This window comes from Nothobranchius furzeri, chromosome 16 (assembly GCF_043380555.1).
Source record: "Nothobranchius furzeri strain GRZ-AD chromosome 16, NfurGRZ-RIMD1, whole genome shotgun sequence".
Taxonomy (NCBI): Eukaryota; Metazoa; Chordata; class Actinopteri; order Cyprinodontiformes; family Nothobranchiidae; genus Nothobranchius; species Nothobranchius furzeri.
Genome location: NC_091756.1, coordinates 50,668,129 through 50,690,985, shown reverse-complemented (window position 1 = coordinate 50,690,985; position 22,857 = coordinate 50,668,129). Strand labels below are relative to the sequence as shown.

General features: G+C 42.0%; 1 protein-coding gene across 2 annotated transcripts in view; it reads right to left on the bottom strand.

Moving 5' to 3' along the window:
* Nucleotides 1-19,814, bottom strand: part of tcerg1l (transcription elongation regulator 1 like) — a 39,080-nt gene extending 19,266 nt beyond the window's left edge. Inside the window, exons 1-4 of one of the 2 annotated variants that reach the window (XM_015962469.3) lie at nucleotides 19,680-19,814; nucleotides 14,385-14,596; nucleotides 10,440-10,532; nucleotides 10,184-10,328 (exon numbers count right to left, since the gene is read on the bottom strand). In XM_015962469.3, the coding sequence (XP_015817955.3) occupies nucleotides 10,184-10,328; nucleotides 10,440-10,532; nucleotides 14,385-14,582 (436 nt within the window). In that variant the 5' untranslated portion in view covers nucleotides 14,583-14,596; nucleotides 19,680-19,814. Of the gene's footprint in view, nucleotides 1-10,183; nucleotides 10,329-10,439; nucleotides 10,533-14,384; nucleotides 14,597-19,679 lie in introns of those variants that run through there. The other variant, XM_015962470.3, reaches the window with a different exon arrangement.
* Between the last annotated feature and the right edge of the window lie 3,043 nt (nucleotides 19,815-22,857).

Below are 22,857 nucleotides of genomic sequence, written 5' to 3'. Positions count from 1 at the left end.
ACTATTTTCACGTTCAGCCTGTATGTTAAACTCAGGGAGTGATCATAAACCAAAAAGAACATTTAAAAACGTTTTATCAGTGTACTTCCTCTTTAACCGCTGCTGCATCAGTTCTCCCCTTGAACGGTATGTGACTGATGCTATTGCTACTTAACAGCAGGAACAGCAGAAGAGTTTACAGGTGATTGTCATGGTTTGTGCTGAGCTAAACTGGTTTTGTTTTCCTCTGAGTGCTGTCTGCAGGTGGGCATGTCCCGGAGAGCATAGCTGTTGCTGTTCAGCCCATCAGTGGTCAGGGGATTTAAGGAGCGGCGTAACAACTCACCAGTGCAGGATGATATTCAGTCTTGGGTAGTTCTAGCCGCTACCAGTCCTAGCTCTTGTCGTCTCAGAATATATTTTTGTCTTTTTGCATCCTGACTCCACGCTTATCTGATCTGTTCTCCTGACCCATCCAGATTTCCCTCACCTGCAAAGAACATCACACTTCAATAACATTGGATTCACTCAAGCCTTCAGCCATGTCATTCACCTCTGACCACCAGCTCTCCACTGCCCACCTGCTTACCTGGACACACCTGCAGCCAATTCCCTGTGCCCTGTCTTTCGATCTCCCGCTCAGCCAGATCTGACCTGCCTCCCTCCTTGGCTTCTCAACTTCCGGAAGACCGTAAGCCTCCTCTGCCCTTTTGATTATCCTCTGCATCATTATCCAAAGACTAAAATCCATTCTCTCTCCAGAACACCCCGAAACTCCTCAACCCTCTGGATCTCCGTTTTTTTCTCTCCTCCTGTTAAGTTTTATGCTCTGATGAAATGTTGATTTGTATATATGAATTCTTTTATTTGGAAAGGCAGAAAAGACAGGAAATGACATCTAAATGAATGAGCCAATCAGCATGTGATGTAGCAAACTTTGACCTGAGTGTTTTATAATGAAAAATGGCAGCCGCGCCGACCCACAGCGTTCGTCAGTTAGCAGCATTTGTCCGAGTTGTGTGGTCGTGCGTTGATGAGCGAGCCAACGAACCAGCAACCAGTTGTTGTCTATCAAGTTCTTTTACTTTACCAGAGAGAACCAGGATTAAGTGATTGCTTTTAGCCCCAACCTGAGAGCGTCGTTTACCAGCTCCACCAGCTCTGCTCAACAGGTTATGGGCCCAGAGCACGCCCAGGGTGTCCCAGACCGCAGCCAGAGCGTGCCAGGGCGTGTCACTGTGCCACAAGGAGACAGAGTGAACGACGTTTGTATGGGAGATGCAACACAGAGGATCGGCCTAATCAAGGCACCTGAGGACTTTGAGTGAGAAGTAAATGGAACCGACCAACAGCAAGTCTGGTGAGTCCAGCAAAGCTGTGACGTGTGTTGGACAACATGAGTCGGGGGACAGCGGACGCGAGTACCCGCTGGTCGAGACTACTTTTCGACAGAAACGAGGAAAAGTATGAACTTTGGGAGACTAAGTTTCTCGGACATTTGAGATTACAAGGATTAAAAGACGTTATATTGAAACCTAAGGACGATGGGGAAGAGGATGAAGAAGATGAGTCGAAGAACGCGGAAGCGTATGCAGAACTCATTCAGTTCCTTGATGATAAAAGTTTGTCGCTAGTAATGCGAGAGGCAGCTGATGACGGACGTAAAGCGCTGGGTATCCTAAGAGAACATTACGCTAGCAGGAGAAACCCCAGAATTATCAGCCTGTACACTGAACTCACATCTCCACAACAATGAAGAGGTGGGAGCGTGATGGACTATGTGTTGCGAGCGGAGGCAGCCATTACAGCATTGAGAAACGCTTGAGAAACATTGAGTGATGGTTTGCTTTTTGCAATGGTCCTAAAAGGCTTGCCTGACTCTTTTAAACCTTTTATCATTCATACCACGCAGAGTGATGAAGACATGACTTTTACAATGTTTAAATGTAAGCTATGGAGCTATGATAAGACCGAGAAACTGAGAGTAACAACAACTGAGGACAACGTGATGAGGACCCGCATGCAACCCAGAGAGTGTTGTACACGAACGGACATGCGTGAATAAAGCACCGCAGGTGGTAATATGAACTGTTTTAAGTGTGGTCGAGCTGGCCACAGAGCCAGGACCTGCAGACAAAACAAATGGTGTAGCTTCTGCAGAACTTCTACCCACCAAACCGACGTGTGCAGAAAGAAGAACAAACCAGATGGCGTAAGGCAAGCTGAGAAGAAGGACGAGGAAAAGGAATACAGATTCCGAGCACGAGCATCAGATGGAACGACACGTGGAGCCAGAACTGGGAGCCTGATGGTGGAAACACCGGAGCGACTTCACACATCGTCACCGATCTGAGGAGATTCCAGAAATTCGATGAGGACTTCAGAGCTGCGTCACACCACATCGAGTTGGCTGACGGAACACAATGCAAAAGGGTGGCCGAACGAAGAGGAGAAGCTGTGGTGACCTTGGTCGACAGGAACGGAAAACACCACAAGGCTGTGCTCAGGAGAGCCTTATATGTACCTTCGTACCCCCAGGACATCTTCTCAGTGAGAGCAGCAACCACCTGTGGAGCGACTGTTATCTTCAGACGAGGTGGAAATGAACTACGACATCCAGACGGCACAAGATTGCCCATCAAAGAACACAACAGACAGTTTTATCTTCAAACCGTGAGTAACTATGCCAATGACATTTGCAGCAGTTCGTATGATATAAATACGTGGCATAAAATAATGGGACATTGTCATTTTAAGGACATAAAGAACTTACAGAACATAGTAGAAGGGATAAAAATAAGTGATGAACCAGAAAAAGTCTGAAGTGTGCATAAAAGGTAAATTTGTACAAACCAGAAACAGAGAGCCAGATACAAAAGCAGAATCAGTGTTTGAGTTTGTACACACAGATCTAGCTGGACCGATAGGCCCAGAAAGTAGAGAGGGATAAAAGTATGCATTATCATTTACGGACGACTATACAGGTGCAGTTTTTATGTATTTCCTAAAGAGGAAAAAAAACACACTACAAGCAACAGAAAAGTTCCTAGCTGACACAGCATCTTATGGACAAATAAATTGTGAGCATTCAGACAACGGAACAGAGTTTACAGGACAAGAATATGAAAGATTACTCAAAGAAAGAGGTATAAGACATGAAACATCAGCACCTTATTTTCCGCACCAGAATGGAACAGCAGAACGCAATTGGCGTACATTATTCGACATGGCGAGATGTATGTTGATAGAGAGTAACCTACCTAAGACCCTGTGGACTTACGCTGTACAAGAAGCAGCCATTAATAGAAACAGATGTTTCAACAAGCGCTTTAAAGCCACACCTTACCAAATGTGGAGAGGCAGAAGACCTAATCTATCACAAATGCATAAAATTGGCACACCATGTTATGTGTACAAACAGGGTGGAAGTAAGCTTGATACCAGAGGAGAGGAAGGAGTTTTCATAAGACATGATAAAAAATAGTCCTGCATTCCTAATCTATTTTCCTCAAACAGGCAAAGTAGGAAGACATGGATTAATAAAGTTTGGAAAAAGAGAAATAAAACCAGAGCCACAACCGACTGAGGTTTCTGATGAAGAAAGAGATTACCCTCAGAGGAGAAGAGAGAGAAAGGAAAGGGAGAGTGAACAGTCACCAACCCAGCCGGAAGAGGGTAGTAGTCAGTCAGTACAACCAGAAGAAGAAACACCAGAGATGCCCAGATACCCACAAAGAGAAAGAAGAAAACCAAAATATTTGAATGATTACGAAACAAACTACAAAACAGAGAATGATGATGATGATCAAATACTGTGTAACCCAGGTTATTGTTGTAGCCTGATGACTGATATACCTCTGAAACTACCAGATGATAAAAAGACAGTGGGGGGGCAAGTGGAAAGTGTTAAGAAACCATTGCTCCAATGTTACTGATCATCTGGTTTGATGTGCAGTTCTTCAGCCTCACAAACTGTGGTCTGCTTGTCAGGTAGCCTTTAATCCAGGCAATAGTTGAGGCCCCCACCTGTGTCTTCTGGAGTTTCTGGCAAAGTAAATCAGGCTGGACTGTGTTAAATGCACTGGAGAAATCAAAGAACATGACCCTGACAGTGCTGCCTGCTTTGTCCAGATGACAGTGGATTGGTTGAAGCAGCTGGATGATGGCATCTTCAACTCCAACTCTATTGCGATAAGCAAACTGCAGTGTGTCCTGATATGTTCTAGTTTGCTTATTCAGGTGGACCAACAGGAGTCTCTCCAGGACCTTCATGATGTGGGATGTCAGGGCAACCGGTCTGTAGTCGTCACTGACTGATGGGCGAGTTTCCTTTGGAACTGGAACAAGGCAGGATGTCTTCCACAGGACTAGAACATTCTCCTGGGCCAGGCTGAGGTTGAAGAGGTGCTGCAGAATCCCACAGAGCTGCTCTGCACAGGCCTTCAGTACCCTGGGGCTGACACCATCTGGACCTGCAGCCTTGTTCCTGTTCAGTCTCTCAGCTGCCTCTTCACCTGACTTCTAGAGACAGATAGGTGGATGGGGGGAGGTAAATGGGAAAGCAGCATCTCCTGACTTGGTTGAAGACAGATTTATAGAACCAGAAGAGTCCATGACTGGCTTAGAGGACAAAAGAGCTGGTGTGTGACAGGAAAATGTTGGATCAGAGGAGGATGAGATGTCTGGTTGGCTGGGGACAGGCAAGGAGGATTACTGGGTTTGTTCCTGAACTGAACCTATTGAATAACTTGTTCAGTTCATTGGCTGTGTCCAGGCTGCCATCTGTGCAATCCTTCCTCTGCTTGAAGCCTGTGATCTTCTTCATCCCTGACCAGACATCTCTGATATTGTTCCTCTGTAATTTATTCTCCAGCTTCTTCTTGTATGCCTCCTTGCTGTCTCTGATCTTGATCTTCAGTTGCTTCTGTATACTTCTCAATAATTCCCTGTCTCCCTCCTTGAAGGCTCTTTTTTCTCATTTAGCAGATTCTTCAGTTCACTGGTGATCCAGGGTTTGTCATTAGCAAAGCATCTCACTGTTCTGGTGGGTATGATATTGTCCACACAGAAGTTTATATAGTCAATGACACATCCAGTCATGGCATTGATGTCCTCTTCATATCCTTGACAGAGAGTCATCCAATATGTGGTCTCAAAATAACCCTGCAGGGCTTCTTCAGCATCCTGTGACCATTTTCTTACAGTTCTTCTTGTCACAGGTTGCCTCTGAGCAAGTGGTTTGTATTCTGAGCAGAGAAAAACAAGATTGTGATCTGATTGTCCCAGAGGAGGTCTTGTTTTGGACATGTATGCATTATTTACATTTGCATAACACAAATCCAATGTCTTGTTTTCTCTGGTGGAGCAGCTGACAAACTGTTGAAATGTTGGAAGTGTAGCAGAGAGCGAGGCATGATTAAAATCACCAGATATAGCCACAAATGCATTGGGGTGCTGGGTTTGTAGCTTAGCGACAACAGAACTGATGGCATCACATGCATTTTCAGCAATGGCTGAAGGTGGAATATAAACGGTTGCCAAGACAACACTGGTGAACTCTCTTGGCAAATAATACGGGCAACAATTTACTGCCAAGAGTTCAATATCTGGGCTGCAGAGACGACATCTCACTGAAACATGACATGGATGGCACCATCTGTTGTTGACAATCACTGCCACTCCACCTCCTTTTCTTTTCCTGCTCCTCTTCAGATCTCTGTCTGCTCGTACAGTCAGTAATCCTGGCAGAGAGACGCTGGAATCGGGGATATGGTCCTGCAGCCACGTCTCAGTGAAACACACAACACTACACTGCCGATACCCTGGCAGCTTCAGGCCACTGGTGTTCCACAGAGTTAGCTCCGGTTGTAGCTAGGTAGCTACCTCCATTAGCTTAGCTCCCACTTCCGCGTTAGCTTTGGATTAGCTTCAGGTTAGCTTGTAGCTAGTTTGACCGGGTGTCGTCATTTGATCCCAGCCTTACAGCCCCACCCTCAGCTCCACCTCTCTTCCCTTTTGTGGAATTGTCTGGGCTAGACGGAACCTGTGACACGGTCAAAATGGTGGTGGTAGCCACCTCCCATTTCTCTTCAAAAACGTGTTATTGGAGTCTATGGAAACCCATTGTCCACATATGTATATGTCAATGGTTTTAGCTCATTTGGGATTTGTGGCTTCAGTTGAGGTATTATTTCAACCTTCCCAATGGTAATCAGCTGCTCCTGATTGTAAACCAGCTTGTTGCCATGGTTACGCATAATAACAAATGCTCAAAAAGTGAAAAAAAGTGAAAAATTGCAGTAAAAATCCTCCAAGCTTCACAGCACCAGAAACAGAAAAGTAAAATGTCCGAAAAAATACAGTTTTTTTTGAGAAACTAGAAGAAAAAATGTCCAAGAAAAGGCAAAACTTACATATAGACAGAGCTACTCCAACATGCAGCCACCCAGAGCAGCACAGTTCCGGAATCATGTGAGTTCCGGAATCATGTGATTTTGTTGAATCGTTGTTTTTACATCATGAGCACTGATGGTTGTTTGTGATGGTGCAAGTGTGTTCCATTGCTATCGGTTCAGAATGCTGAAAATACTCATGCCTCTGTGGCCAGTTGTCTCCAAACTCTTTGATTAATCACACAGATTGCAATAAAGAAGAAGAAAATGAAAGTTTTTTATATAGGACCTCTCTAGATTAAAAAAAACACAATAATCCAAGGCAGCATGTGGCACAATCTTTGTGTCCATTCATGATACTTTTGATTATGTTTAGAATCATTTTGATAGTTCTGTTCTCAAAGTGTTTCTATAAAATAACAACAACCCCTTTGTCCACCATGTTGGAGGACACACATGCTGATATAGTTGTTTGCTGGGTCAGACAACCATGTCAATATCAAGAGGAAAAGTAGAATGTATTCACTCTGAGAGTTCAGCCTTGTATCATGTAACACAGAACAAGGACCCAAATGTGCAGAATGACATTAATAATAATCTAAGAGTCAGACCATGATGAAAACAAGAAGGCAGGATTGCCCAAAACATCTTATTATAAACACACAGGCACACTAGGAGATCAGGTGACAACAGGAAGTGACCAACAAGCAAGTGAACTGAGACTTATTTATACCGGGATGGGCAGCTAGTGCATGAGAAGCACCTGAAAGGATGAACTGAAACATGGTTGTGATGGTCTGAGAGACCCAGCTGAGCTACGGCAAAAGGAGGAAAAACTGAGGGCATTTTTTAATACGGGATGTTAGGTCCCTGCATGGCCGGTGTCAGAGCTTGGTCTGCATTGCCGGCAGTAGGTCTTCTGTTCATAACTTTTATGGACAGGATTTCTAGGCACAGCCAAGGTGTTGAGGTGTTCCAATCCATTTTGGTGGCCTGTGGATCAGGGCTCTGCTTTTTGCAGATGATATGGTCCTGCTGACTTCACCTAACCGTGATCTCCAGCTTTTGCTGGAGCGGTTCACAGCTGAGTTTGAAGCAGCTGGGATGAGAATCAGCTCCTCTAAATCCGAGACCATGATGGTCTTGAGTCAGAAAAGGGTAGAATGCCTTCTCCAGGTCAAGGATGAGGTCCTGCCTCAAGTGGAGGAGTTTAAGTAACTCAGGGTCTTGTTCACAATTGAGGGAAAGATGGAGCATGAGATTGATAGGAGGATTGGTGCTGCGTCTGCAGTGATGCCCCCAAAACAGATCCCCTCAACACCTTGGCTGTGCATAGAAATCCGGTCCAATAAAGTTATGAACAGAATCGTTGATAAAGGGCAGCCTTGGCAGAGTCCAATTCTCACCGTAAACAAGTTCAACTTACTGCCGGCAATGTGGACCAAGCTCCGACACGGTCATACAGGGACCTAACAGCTCGTATCGGGGGCCCTTTGTGGGGTACTCCATGCTCCCGGAGTACCCCACAAAGGGCCCCCTGAGGGACGCAGTCATACACCTTCTCCAAATCTACAAATCACATGTAGATTGGTTGGGTGAACTCCCACGCACCCTCCAGGATACCCATAAGGGTATAGAGTTGGTCCAGTGTTCCACGGCCAGGACGAAAACCACATTGCTCCTCCTGAATCTGAGGCTCAAAAATCTTTAGGACCCTCCTCTCCAGAACCCCGGAATAGACCGTACCAGGGAGGCTCAGGAGTGTGATCCCCCTGTAGCTGGAACACACCCTGTGGTCCCCCTTTTTACTTCTGCGTTGTTGTGTTAGGCAAACAAAAGTTAAACACATAGCCTCATCGTCTGCATGGTCCCTGATGTCTTTAAGGACATTTACTAAACACCTATGGCTGATGACTGAACAAAGCTCTGTTGATGCTTTTTACAGCAATTATCAGAATAAGATCATGTTCTGCTCTGCTCCACAATTTCAGACACACATCATACCACTCTGTGTTCAGCAGATCTGTGTGCATGCATTTGTGTGTGTGTCCACCTCCACATGTTTGTGCTCATTTCAGGCAACACTGACCTATATGTGTTGGCAGCAGCAACAATAACAGCTGTCTACAGATGCTTCATGAAGAGCGATGCTCTGCTCACGTCTGTTCATCTGAGATCAATCCTACTTTGATATTCTGCTCTTCATGTTCAGTCAGCAGCAGCTGAGGTTATAACACCTTCAGGTTTTTATGGCACGAGCCGCATGTGAAAACAAATTACGAGCGTGGATTCTCTGTCAAATTGTTTGATTTCCAGTTCAATTTTAGCTGAACCGAATTCCACACCAAGATGGTTTCAATTTGTAAGTTTTGTAGTGAAACGCTGAAACAAATCAATCATGACAAACTATAAACTGAGAAACTGTTTCTGCCAGAAAACATCAACAGGACAAACACACATCCCTGTTCACCAAAATGAAACCTAATTTAATCAGTGTTTGTGGGCTCCCTGAAGCCTCCGGCTGCTGCTGAGCATCCTGAAACAAATTAGCACAGAGGCTTTGGAGGGAAAAAGATGATTCAGAAACATCAGTGAGAAATAAGAAGCAGAGAGAATAAAGACAGAGTCGTGTTTAACTGAAGGAAGTTTGAGTGTCAGACCAGCAGAAATATTTCACACTTTGTCATTAATCTTTACAGCAAACTGATTTTTCACCTTTCTTAACCATAACTGATTTTTGGTTATCCATCCATCCATCCATTTTCAGTCACTTATCGGGTCGCGGGGGCAGTGGCATAAGCAGGGAGGCCCAGACTTCCCTCTCCCCAGTCATTTGGGCCAGCTCCTTCAGGGGAATCCCAAGGCATTCCCTTGCCAGCCGTGAGACATAGTCCCTCCAAACTGTCCTGGGTCTCTCTCTAGGTCTCCTTCTCCTTTAGGAGATTTTTGGTTATATCTTTATTAAAGGATTTCCTTTAAAAGCTATTTTTATTGGATTTTACAATAAAACTAAAGTTAGTCAAACTTCCTGGTAAATCCTGCCTCTGGAGTGCTCTGTTTCGGGTCTAGTGCTACTTTGGAGCACTTGGCTATCTCACTGATTCAGATCAAACTTAGTCAGGTGACTGGAAAATAGGTGCTGAACCCCAAAAAGCAAGAAGCAAATGTCTCTCTCCTCCTCTCGACTTAACTCCTTTATTTCATGTAGCACTTTAAAGGCATGTCACCGCCCTCACAGCCATCGGAACCTATCAGCACTTTTACAAACACTTTTATGACCTGCTACCTGCTACAAGGCATAGTTCACCACTACGCTGTATACTGTAGAAAAATATAGACAATTTACCAACAGATTGCTAGAAAATGAAAGGTCACCACAAGAAAGCAATAACGAGTAAGAACTGGAAGCAGTTTTTAGGTTAGAATGCAGAGACAGGTTGACATAAATAGATGTTACAAGAAGAGGAAGAAAGGGTTTTCTGTCAAGATAAAAATCACAAGGTGCTTCAAAAGCACTATGAAAAAGTAATATTTGTGCAATATATATATACAGTATATATATATATATATATATATATATATATATATATATATATATATATATATATATATATATATATATATATATATGTATGTATATATCACTTCAGTTCATCATCATTTTGATGGTGTAATGTCAAACGTGTTTCCGTTCAGAAGAATTTGGTTTTCGCTAAGACATCTGAACTGCCGAGCTGCTGAGTGACATCATCTCCTTAACATCCTAGATCCATTTCAACTCCAATTTATTCAGGATCGCTTTCATGTCTTACCTGAAAACTGAGAAGGTGGCAGCAACAGGTGTCTCAAGGGGGTGTGTCCAGCTGGCTTTACGATGCTTTGACTGGTTAAGAACAAAGCTTTGTCTCTTCTCGGGTGGACACCCACGTCCTCTGGTGAGACCCAGCATTTAGCTACCTGCAGACAGGTTAGCATCATGTTAGTGTGTGTGTGTGTGTGTGTGTGTGTGTGTGTGTGTGTGTGTGTGTGTGTGTGTGTGTGTGTGTGTGTGTGTGTGTGTGTGTGTACCTTAGAGAGAGAGAGAGGATGATGAGAGTGGATAGGAGAAATCTGATAGAATGGTAGAAGAGTAGGAACGATTTCAACTGCTGGACGTTCCCACTGAAACAACAAATGTAAACATTTTAGAGATATTCTCATCCTCTTTGTGAAAGCAGCAGCTCAGGAGTTTGAGCGAGTTGTCCAGTAATCGGAAGGTTGCAGGTTTGATGCCGGCTCTGACCAGAGAACGCTGCTGTTGTGTCCTTGAGCAAGACACTTAACCCCCTTGCCTGCTGGTGGTGGTCGGAGTGTTCAGCAGCCTCGCCTCCGTCAGTGCGCCCCAGAACAGCTGCGGCTACATCATAGCTCATCATCACCAGGGTGTGAATGGATGAATGGCACACTGTAAAGCACTTTGGAGTCCTCTGACTTTGAAAGATGCTATAAAAGTGCAGGTCATTTATGACTTGTTATCACTCTCTGGAGTCATCAGCAAACATTGTCCTCAAATGATTAAAGTCAATGGATCAAAAAATTTGTACAAACATTCTTTTGTTTTGGAGAAAAACATTTTATTTTGGCTTCCTTTATTTAATTTGGGAATCTGGGAGGTGATGTTCAATCTTCTTACTTAGAATTGCTCTTTGACCTGTACAACAGAGCAGGATTAGGAAAGCTGGTTCACTTTTTTCCTGCACCTGTTACCATGGTAACTTATACTAGACACAAAATCTGCTATGGATGAACTGATGTCCTTAAAAATAAAAGATGTCTAACAGCTGGCACAGAATCACGTTAGACTTTCACTGAGCAGCGTCTTCATGAGATACCTGATGTTTATGGAGCCTAAAGTGGAAACTGATCACTCTAGCTGAAGATGATTGCTCTAAAAATTATTTTACTTTTCTATTTAATTAGTTTTATCATACAAAATGAGGACATCTGAGCCTCATATTCACCAAAATGTCATTTCCACAGAGAGCAAAAAAATTTGACAGACTGATTAAAATCACAAGCTAATGAACAGATTTAATTATAGAGGCTGGATGACAGAAAATTAACATGTTTATTACGGTCCTGCTCACTGAACAAAACGTTTCCTCATTTGGTGCAGAAGGCTTTAAAACTACTGGAATTTTTTTTTGATAGAATAAAGTAAAAACCAGCAACAAGGCTTCATAAAAACGGTAGCTGCAGAACAATAATTTAATTTGGTCATGATGATGATGATGATGATGATGATGATGATGAAAATCTTGATCACGATAATGTGATGATGATGATGATGATGATGATGATGACGACGATGATGATCATAATGATGTGACGACGATGATGATGATGATGATGATGATGATGATGATGATGATAATGATGTGACGATGATGATGATGATGATGATCATAATGATGTGATGATGATGATGATGATCATGATGATGATGATGATGATGTGATGATGATCATTGTTACGTGCAAAGCGCTTTTGCTGGCAGTTTCTATAGCTGTTTTCTTTTCCAGGTTCAAGTTGCCTGCTACACTGAGGTGAACCTTCCCTTTTTGTCAGTGATTGGCTGCTGTGTACCTGGTTGCCCAATCAGCTGTGGAGCCTGCCTTTAAATAGCCTACACCTAGTGGACACGGCTGCCATTTTGTTCTGATCCTGCCTTTGAGCCCAGAGCTTTTTTGTCCCTGCTCTTTAGTTGTGAAGTTGAAGCAGAAGTCCTTTTAAAGCTGGTTGCCAGGTCTGTGGTGGGAAGGTTGTGGACCAGGTAAAATGGGGTACCCTTTACATCTGCACACGTAGTATCTGGATGTCTAAAAACACTAGGTAAGCGTGGGTAGTACCTCCCTTGTACTGGTTTTAGAACGCCATTTTTGTAGATAAGTAAGTTAGGAGTTTCTTTCTCTTTTTTAAATCATGAAAACCATGATCAAGAAGATAATGATGATGATGATGATCACAATGATGTGATGATGATGATGATGATGATGACGATGATGATGACGATGATGATGATGATAATCACGATGATGATGATGATGATGATGATGATGATGATGATAATGATGATGACGATGATGATGATCACGATGTGATGATGATGATAATAATCACGATGATGATGATGATGACGATGACGATCACGATGTGATGATGATGATGATGATAATCACGATGATGATGATGACGATGATCACGATGATGTGATGATGATGATGATGATGATGATGTTCGCAATGATGATGATGATGGTGGTGATGATGATCGCAATGATGATGATGATGATGATGATGGTGATGATGATCGCAATGATGATGATGATGATGATGATGATGTTGATGGTGATGATGATGACGATGATGATGACGATGATGAAAATCATGATGGTGATGATGATGATCACAATGACTTTATGGTGAAGATGATGATGTTGATGCTCGCGATGATGATGATCATGATGATGATGATGATGATGACGTTGATGATGATCATGATGATGATGATGATGATGATGATGACCAATGAAAAAATGAAAAACTGAACCCAGTTCATATTTATATAGATGGTATTGTGTAGTTATACTGAATTTCTACAATTTTACTGCCAAGTCTGGCCAATCCCTTTAAGAAGCAGTAATAAGTCAGTGGAACATTTTCCTTCACGCTTGTCAGGTCATCCTCCACTTTCAGAAACGTTCTCATTAAAACGAGATTCATATCACCTTGTAATGACAGTTTAATGTTTTAACGAGAACGTTTCCTGTTAAAATGAGATTTATATTATGTTAAAATCAGAAACTTTCTTTTTATTGCAAGATACTGATCCTTTATTCTTTCCCACTGACAGCAATACACTGCCATATTTTTAGCCTCATTGTGAAATAAAGCCTTTGGTGTTTTCAAATGATTTTATAGTACAAAAAATATTATTTTAAAATAAATGTAACCATTGATGATAGAAAATGTTTGCTTTCTGGTATTTCTTTATAAGATTTTCTGATATTTTTGACATATTTAAGCCAAGAAATCATCATTCTCAGAGCCAATTTCTACCTCTTCACGTTTTTTGTCTGTCAGCTCAAGAAATGTATGTCTGAATTTGTTTCAGTTGACCCAAAATAGAAATGAAAGTCAGAACTAAATCCTGCTCTTCTGAAAATTTGCATCATGTATCCAAAAAACAACATGATAAATGGGTTTTCTGAGATGAATTCAGTGTAGAAATGCTGATGGGAAGTTCAGATATCTGAGCAGGATTATGCTTTTTTAAAGCAACAGGATGAGAGTTTAATCTTTCATTTTGGGAATTCTGTGGACTGTATTTGGTCAACAAAAACACATTATACAGAGAAAACATGTAAGACAGCTATCTGATATGATAAAATCTGATACTGCGGTTTACACAGAAAAAATGAAAGAAGAGCTGCATGAGATAATTAACAGACAATTATTCACTTTGCCTCGGGTATCATTAAAGTTTTATTTTATCTAGAGTCTGCATAACTCTTAAAGACACTTTGGATCAGAATGAGGAAGTGACACAAGGACAAAAGCACTGAAATGAACCAGCACAAAGAGTGTCTTTTGTTCTCTCTGTGTCTCTCCAGTAGACTGGACACCTGTCCAGGTGTGACCCTGCCTCTCACCTGATGGCCTTCTGGTGATTGTCACCAGCTCTTCACGACACAAGAACATGAGAATAAAGAAAATTAGAATGATTTTCTTTTTTTGCATTTTAAGTATTTTTGTTTCCAACCACTAACTAATTAGATCTAAATTCATTGAGGGGCGGGGCTTAAGCTTGTAATGAAACCAACCAATAGGGTTGTTTAGTTTTTAAGCAGCTTTAATTTGACGTGCTGCCAAAGTTGTGGTGCTCAACTCGAATCTCAGCACATTGTGTATAAAATGTGCTATATGAATAAAGCTCATTGCCTATTTCCAGGTGTGTATCTATAAGGTGTGTTACCTGTAACAGGTGAGTGTGATCAGGTATCCAAACAGCTGGGAGGTAGAACCTTGGCAGACATGCAGCCTGGAATGTTGAGGCTGACCAACTGGCCAACCAAAACCACGGGGGGGCAGGGTCACTGCTGATGGACAGCCAGGGTGTGGTGGGAACCATGCTTACTGGCTGACCTTTGAACCTGGATATTGGCAGCATCATGATGACATCATAACCTGAGAAAGATGGACACCAAATGGTATTGATCTTGTGCTCACTGGAAGATTCAGACAGATCAGAACTCTGAGATACACATTTCTGCATGAGGTCAAAGCACCAGGCGAAATACCTGGAAGCTACCGGATCACAGCTGATCAGCTTGGATGTTGGGTCAAACATTCTGGTGGTTTTTTTGTTTGTCTAATTTGGAAAGTTGCGTTTTGTGTCATTGTTTGTGATTTCTTTTAATCATTGTAGTTTTTTTTTATTAATTACTGTTTACCCAGTGACCTTTGGAAAATTCATCAGTACCATCAGGATCTGGGTGGTAGAAGATTCGCACCACAGAATTTAAAGGTGCAATATATAAAAAGGATAAGAATGACATCCTGTGGTCAAATTTGGTTACTGCAGTCTATTTTTCTAAGCAAAAGATTACTTTCTCACTGCCATTTCACAAGTTACCGGGCTGTTGCCAGTTACGAATCAGTGCCAGAAGATTCTAGATGGCAAGCAAAGATGAGTCATGCACTGTAAGTCGATAAGTAGATAAATACATTGGGTGTGTCCGAATCCACAGGAAGGATGCTTATGAGTATGGGTCCTCGCCGGTCTAGCAAGGCCGGGTCCTTGAAGACCGCAAAAACCGGAAGTCAGCGACTCTGAATTCGGACAGTCTAGCCTTCACCTCTACGGTGGCCCGTAGGTCCCGTCACAGCCGTGGCAGCAGCTACACGCAAAGGAAAAATGCTAAAGCTAGCGGTAATTGAGCAGGAACATTAAGGAGCTACAGCAGCTTCATGTCCATCAGCAGCGTTTGTTCACAAAAGTTTTCAGGTAAATTCATTTTGTTTATTCTAGAAGCTTTCAGGACTTACATGTTAACGTTAGATGGTTTCATGTATGTTTTAAGCTACAGAATGAACTGGTTAAACGTACACATTTCTACAGAGTATTATCATGTAGGTAATTAATATAAACCAAATGCATTATAAATGCATTTGGTTTATATATAAATTCAGTAGGATGTTTTCTAATGTAAATTGGTCCTTAGAACTTATTTTGCATCAAATGGGGGTAAAAAGTTTTTTAAAAAACAGGCTTTTAAATAAAATAGCATTGAAGTGTTTTCAATGTGCATTTGTTTATTCAACTTAAGCCTAATAATGATTAGATCTGTCTTAAAAATGTAAATTCTCTGTAGTTTTTATTTAACTATTCCCTGCTGCTTTTCTTTAAACTGATCAGAACCAGTGTACTGCAGGTTATATGTTTGTTTTACATTTTTCTATAAAAGAAAACTCTTTTTTAATCTACTACAGGTCAGCATGCACTGTGCTGCACATCTGCCTCTGTGCTGGTGAAGTTGTGGGTCTGGAGGATGAGTCTGAGGAAGATAAGTGTGGAGAAGGTCAGTAGTGCTCTGTCCTGGAGGAGGTACCAGCAAACCACCACTATTGTTAACAGGCAAGTCATTCACAGTAATGTAACAGCCATCGTCTGAGCCAGCCCAGCAGTCCCTGTAGATGGACGATGGAGTGGACAGTGAGAGGAAGCGTCCCAAAGCTCTCTGCAGACCGTCTTGTACGATGTTCCTCTGTCCAGAAACGTCCAGCCACGGGTCTGCTCCAGCCCTCCATCCACATCTGGATCCTCCTGCAGCAGATCCAGCTGCACTATTAGACTTCCTGCTCACTCACTTTAAATAAATGATCCAGGAAGAGTCACTCAGGTTAATCCTGCTTTAACTGTACATAACTGGTCCATACTGGTTTTGATCTGTAAATAAGTGTAACCTATTATAAATAATCTTGTCTCCTTACCATCTTTTCATTTTCTGTTCATGTAACATGTTCAAAAAACATCTGTAATAATAAAATTGGTGACAAAATCAATGACCAGAAAGAGTTATTAGTATTTGTTTTAATAAATGTGTTCAAATATCAAACAGCTAAATAACATTAACATGATGACAATAGAAGGCCTCTCTCCCAGGAGGACCACCAGGTAAAGCCTCTCCTGACCCTGGACACCTCCCGTCCTACAGAGAAAATCAGAGACCACAGGTGACAAAAAGGCAATAAACACATTTTTACATTTATCCACATGAGAAGATAAAAATTATATTCTTCACACAAACTTTTTACTTCATTAAAACGTGTCAGCTGTGTAAATCCCTGAATGTAAAACTACTTTTCACAGAAGAACTTATGTGGCTGTGTGTGTAAACAGCTTCACTCTTCACCTCTAAGCTTAATAAAAACGCTTCTTTGCTCCGTTGTCCTTAAAACAAATGAAAAGTTTAATTCACCACACACACACACACACACACACACACACACACACACACACACACACACACACACACACACACTCACACACACGGAATTAACTGGGACCCACGAAACAAACACGTTCTGGCTGATTTCTGCCTAAACTGTAATTTAAAAAACAAATATACAAATGAAAAATGTCTATAAACTGAACCGCTTTAAGCTTTTTAGGTTTGTACGGCTAGTTTTTAACAAACTTACGTTTAAAACTTCGTAGCTCTCCCCATTTTCTCTTCCTGTTGAAAATCCACAGCCGGCGCGCAAAGCATGCTGGGATAGCCTTGTTCTGTGAGGATACAACAGACCCATCCTCGAAATGTGGGCAGAGTGAGGACGCGTTTGAGGACGCGAGAATGAGTATTCTTGGAATTCGGACAGTACTCGTCGCTGCGCTGTGACGTCAACGCACTCTAACAAGCATCCTTCCCGTGGATTCGGACACACCCATTGTCCTATCCGGTGTTAGCACTTTGGGGTATTTTACGATAAGCAGCACTTACTACACTTATTATGGTAAAATTTGTCCGACATTATATGAAGTGTGTTTGTTTGCCATCTTGCTGTTAGCTTGCTGTTATAGTTCAAAACGACTAATTAAATGAAGTAGAACCCTACAATGGCTCATTATTCACTTCACACATGTATTTCACTGTAATATTAAGTTGTTGGTGGGTAAAAAAGTAGCCTGAGATATTTTTAGAGCCAACTTTTTGTTTCTAATTCACCATTAGCATTGTTAGCTCAATGTTAGCCTCTAGCCTTCTGCACCTGATATTAAAGTAAAACAAAAGGATGTGGCTTCTTAGGGGTGCAAGAAATGACTTCTGGGTTGCTCCTCACAAACTTCACAAACCTACAGATTGTATAAACGTCCCTGTAGGAAAAAGAAGGAGAAAAACTGACAAGAAAAACTGACAGAAGAAAGCTTGACAATCTCCAAGCCAGCTGTGAACAAAATCTGTTTTATTGTAACATTCCTTCCAACATGACTGAGAAATTAGACTGCTTAGTGATTATTTCACTGTAGAATTCTTACACATTGCTCCTTTAAACTCAGCATGGAGTTTTAATATTCTGCTGATTTTTTGCTTTGGAAATTAAATTAACTGGAAGGAACAAAGATCAGGGTTCACGCCAAAGTCGTGTCTGGCAAACGCAGATAAACAGTCTATTTCAGCATCATCATCTGAAGTCTGGACATTATAAGGGGTGTTTGGCCTGTTAAAGAGAACATTATGAAAGTGCACCAGAGAATATGTCTGATGGGTTTTTTCCTCTGGCGACAGCCCTCGCTGAGGTCTATAGCTGTAAAGACACTGATAGAAAGCTATAAATCATGCAACAAAGACAAAGGGATTGTTCTCCAAACCATCAGAAGTCAAAGCTCCGTTCCAATCATCATCTTTTATTCCCTCACACCAGGAGCTGAACCCAAGTTTCTCTCTTTTCACTGAGCATCCACATGAATGTTGGAGCTGAACTCGGCAGAAACAGATCTGTTTCCAAAGTGAAATGATTGCTGCTGAATGTTAACAACATCCAAGAAAACAGCAACAGTAATTCAGCAAAACACGAACAGAGCCACAATTTTTGTGCCATCCAGAATATATTCTTTAAAATGTAGCCACTCATGTGGGATGTGTTGTTGGAGGATTACGTTCCTCAAAAACACGCTGGGTCAAATCCGCCTTTTCAAGTAATAAAGCTCTTTAGATGAGGATTGAAACGTTGTCGGAAAGAATAAAGGCGTCTATGTGTCTTTATAATCCTCCTGGGATTACTGAGCGCTGGATGAGCAAAATTATATATGAGAGGTCAAGGGTTAGGTGTGCTTTTCCTATACGGTGGAATCTTGTCAAGAATATGACTGGACATGTTGTTTTGAGAATGTTTGACTTCTTATTTAAAAGTGAAAATGGCATTTCAGCAAACAGAGAATAATGGGTTTGACGTGCATAATAGCTCACATTAAACAAATCTGGCTACAGCTGAAGAGCTTTGTAATCAGACTTTATTCAGACTGAAAGCTCCTCAGATGAGAAGTGATGAGAAATCTTAAAATAATAAAGGAGTTCATTTGTCTTTGTTCCTGAATGACAGCACCTTCAACAGCACACCAGTCTCTTGTCTAGAAGAAACAGATCTGGTCATGTTTCTCTTAGTTCAGCCAACCACCAAACAAATCCTAAAAAATACTTCCAAATTATTCTGCAAATCATCAGCTGTGGTGCTAAATGAGTCCGTTTACCTTAGTTTGGCTCACACGGGTGTAAATGTAGAATCTAAACTGGAAGTTATTCAAACTTTTCAGCTTTTTATATTTTGGCCTAAATTGGTTTATAACCAACTTTATTACGGAATAAACTTTTTTCAATAACACCCACAGAGTGAAAATGTCATTACTGCAGCAATAAAACAAGCCAGGAAACCAAAAACGGAACCAAATCTCATTTATGAGATAAGATCAGGGAAAGTCAGGGAACTCGAGTGTTAACCCATTAGGCACTTTAACATCTACACACTCCTAAAGTATCAGGAATGTCCAACACGCACGAGCACGCGCACGTTCCCTGTCACATCGATGGTCACATCACACGAGACGGAATGTCTCACATTCATCAAAAATACCAGAGTTCTGTCTCAATCAGTCACTCCACGGCTAGTTCTTGTCGACAGAACTGGACCGGACCGGACCCGACACGCTGAGGCAGAGCCTCGGTTCACCGGAATGATCCGTCTGATCAAAGAATGGATCCGATCACAGTACCTGCACCGACCTGCTGCTCCCGAGCCCGGCGGGATCCGCGCTCAGTCACGTCCGGACCGTCTGCTTGGTCCTCCGGTTGCAGCTCAGGTGGTCACGGGGGTCCGTGAACCAGAGGTGACGCTCACATCCCGAGTCCCGACAGGCAGCCAGTATCACGTGAGAGGATGATGATGATGATGATGATGATGATGATGATCGAAGAAAAAAGTGGGGCTCCACTGTTCGTCTCTCCCTCCGGTAAAAACCGATTAAATCGGTGGTAAACGGAGCCGTGTGTGTGTGTGTGTGTGTGTGTGTGTGTGTGTGTGTGTGTGCGTGCGTGCGCGCGCGCGTGCGTGTGAGTGTGCGTGAATGGCATTCAAACTGCAGAGGCAACAAACACCTGAAAAATAAGTGAGTGACAACAGAGTTTGAACCCAGTTAGAACAACTAACTCATTCATTCATTCATTCATTCATTCATGCATTCATTTTCACATGCATTTATTAACAACTTAACCCAGACTTGAAAGCCACAGAACCTGTGGCTTTGATCTGTGGCTTTGAACCAAAACGAGCCTGATTTTAGTCTTGACTACTGATCTCCCTCAGTTGGAAGACAGGCTCAGCCTGAGGAGCTCCATCATCCAGGGACAGGCCAGTGCAGAGCTGCTCCCCCTGTGAGTAAAACTGGTGATTCAGGAAGCTGACCGTGCTGGAGATAGTGGTGATCCTGATCTTTAACACTACAACTCCCAGGATTTTCTGACCCCCTCAGCACTACCAGAGCCAAGTCAAGAGGCTGCTTGGTTTTAAAATAATAACTCGGTCAGTTTTGAGAATCAGGTTTAGTGTTTTATTAATTCAGAAAACCTGTTATGGCCACATTTACAAAACAAAGACCAGCAGCAAGTGTTTAAGGATCCTAAATAAAACAACCAAGTCAAGTGGCTGTTCTCTGGGTGTTAAATCTGACCTGTAAAATGTTACATGTGAAAACATTGATTTTCTACTTTTTCCAGAAGAAAAATGTTATTTAAAATATCATGAAAAATCCTCTTTCAGGTCATTTATCATGTGTTAGAATAAAACTAATGTGTAAAGCACTTATTTATCACAGCAAGTTTAGCCAGAAAATGGACCCCAGTTCATAAAATTATGTCTTTAACCAACATTAAAATCTGTCTGAAGCTCAGTGAGAGCCATGACTTTAAAAATGAACTGAATCAGTTAGATAACTCCAGAGTTATCCACTTTCTCAGCTTCAGCATCCAAACTAAACAAGGGATGAAGTGAACCAGACCATATTATTTACAGGTAGATGAAGAAATCTTCCGCTGTTTCTTAAACTAACAGAGACAGAAGAAAATTCTTCTTCATAGTTTCTGCTTCAGCCCAACAGAGAGGCTTGTGGAGGTTTAATCATCTGGATCGCTCTGTGAGGTTCCTCCTTGTCCTTTCCTGCAGCCTGATGATCTTCCCTGATCTTACCTGGGACGTCCTGGAGAGGATAGATGTCACACCTGGAATGACCCGAGGCCTTCCAGGTGAGCTGGAGACACCTGAGAGCGGGTGGCAGGCTGTTACATAAGGGTCAGGAGAAAGACAGATGAATGGATAATTTTTTTGCCCGTTTTCAACCAGGATGTTATCCTAGATTAAAATTCTAAAGATTAAAACCTTCAGATTATTTGAGTGTTCTCCATTTTTTACAGGCTCTTTAAACATGATGTGCTTCAGGCTGTGTGACTCCTTTACAGTTCACATGATCATTTGATTGTTTTATTAAAGACTTCCTGCACAGAAAATATTTTTGCTTTAATCAGTGACTGACAGGCGCCTCTCAACATGTGAACACTTCTGCAGGATCTTTTCTAAATGGTTCATAAAGAAACCAGGAGTGTGAAACTGATATAAATCATTGTTTTTCTCATTTCTGCTCTCTTTGGCAGTTTGTCATGGTGTTAAACGACTGCTGTGGTCTCGTGCCCTATAACACACACACACACACACACACACACACAGTGTTAGTGAGGGGTGAAATTGAGTTGTTTCAGTCTGCAGACTGAGAGTAAAGAATAATAAAAGGGGGAGGATGGGAGCGAGTGAGCTTTCACAGGGAAATATTTCAAACCTTCTATTTTCCTCTATTATCTGCCATCTCTCCTTCTGTTGTCATGTTGTGATGATGAAAGCTGTTTAATGAGCTGCAGTCAGGGTGAAAACACCACAACATTCCCATTACCCCCACTCCTGGCTGTCAGCCAGCTGATTGGTTAAAGTGGTTTAGAAAACAATTGTTTCCTTTCCTCCTGTCTTCCTCTTCTCTCCCTCTCTTTCTTTTATATTCATCCTCATTTGGACACGTCCAACACTGTTGTCGTCACCTTGAAGTAAATAGTTTCTCTCATCCGCCACCAGGACTGATGATCTCACCTGAGCTCTTTAGATCCTTGTTCAAAAGAAGCGTGTTGCCACCATCTGCTGTCTCCTACCTGCTTCCTCGTGCTTTCACGTGTTCCTGAGTCTTCCTGTTGAGTTAGATTTTGAGATTCCTTATCATCCTTTTTTGGTTTTATTAAGGTATTTTGTTATTTAGGTTTTTTGAGTTCTCCTTCCATCGTTTATGTTGAGAAAATCCATCTGCAGCAAACATGAGTCCTGATTTTTTACACATGCTCAACAGTCTGTTCCTTTTTTGTCGATTCTGCAGCACTACTTTAACAAAGGCATGATCTTAAATTTATCTGCTGTGTTTTTTGTCTGTATCATCTCTACAGCACAACCGTAGCAGGAACAATCTGTTTTGCAGCAGCTGAACAGTGTCTTGGCTTTAGCTACAAGCAAAGACTAAGTATGAGGCTTTAGATGATGTTATAGAGGCTTTCTGTTTTGAGTTGATCTGATTTAAGCAAATTTCCTCCTAAAGCCTCGTACAACATGCATGTTTTTTCCTTAGATGGAGCTGCAGATGTGCATGCTTCAGCTCACGGTTCCTTGCAGAAGAAAAACAGAAAACCCTGGATGTGGGACGACTGGTGGGCATAAACACCATTCCCTTTTTGATTGCTCAAATTTTTGCTTTCTATGACACTTGTTCATCTGTGCTTCTGCTGTCCAAAGCTGCCGACAGCTGTTGACTGAGATGTGACTGTGACATGAGTCCAGTTGGGTCAATCTAATTAAATACACAAATTATT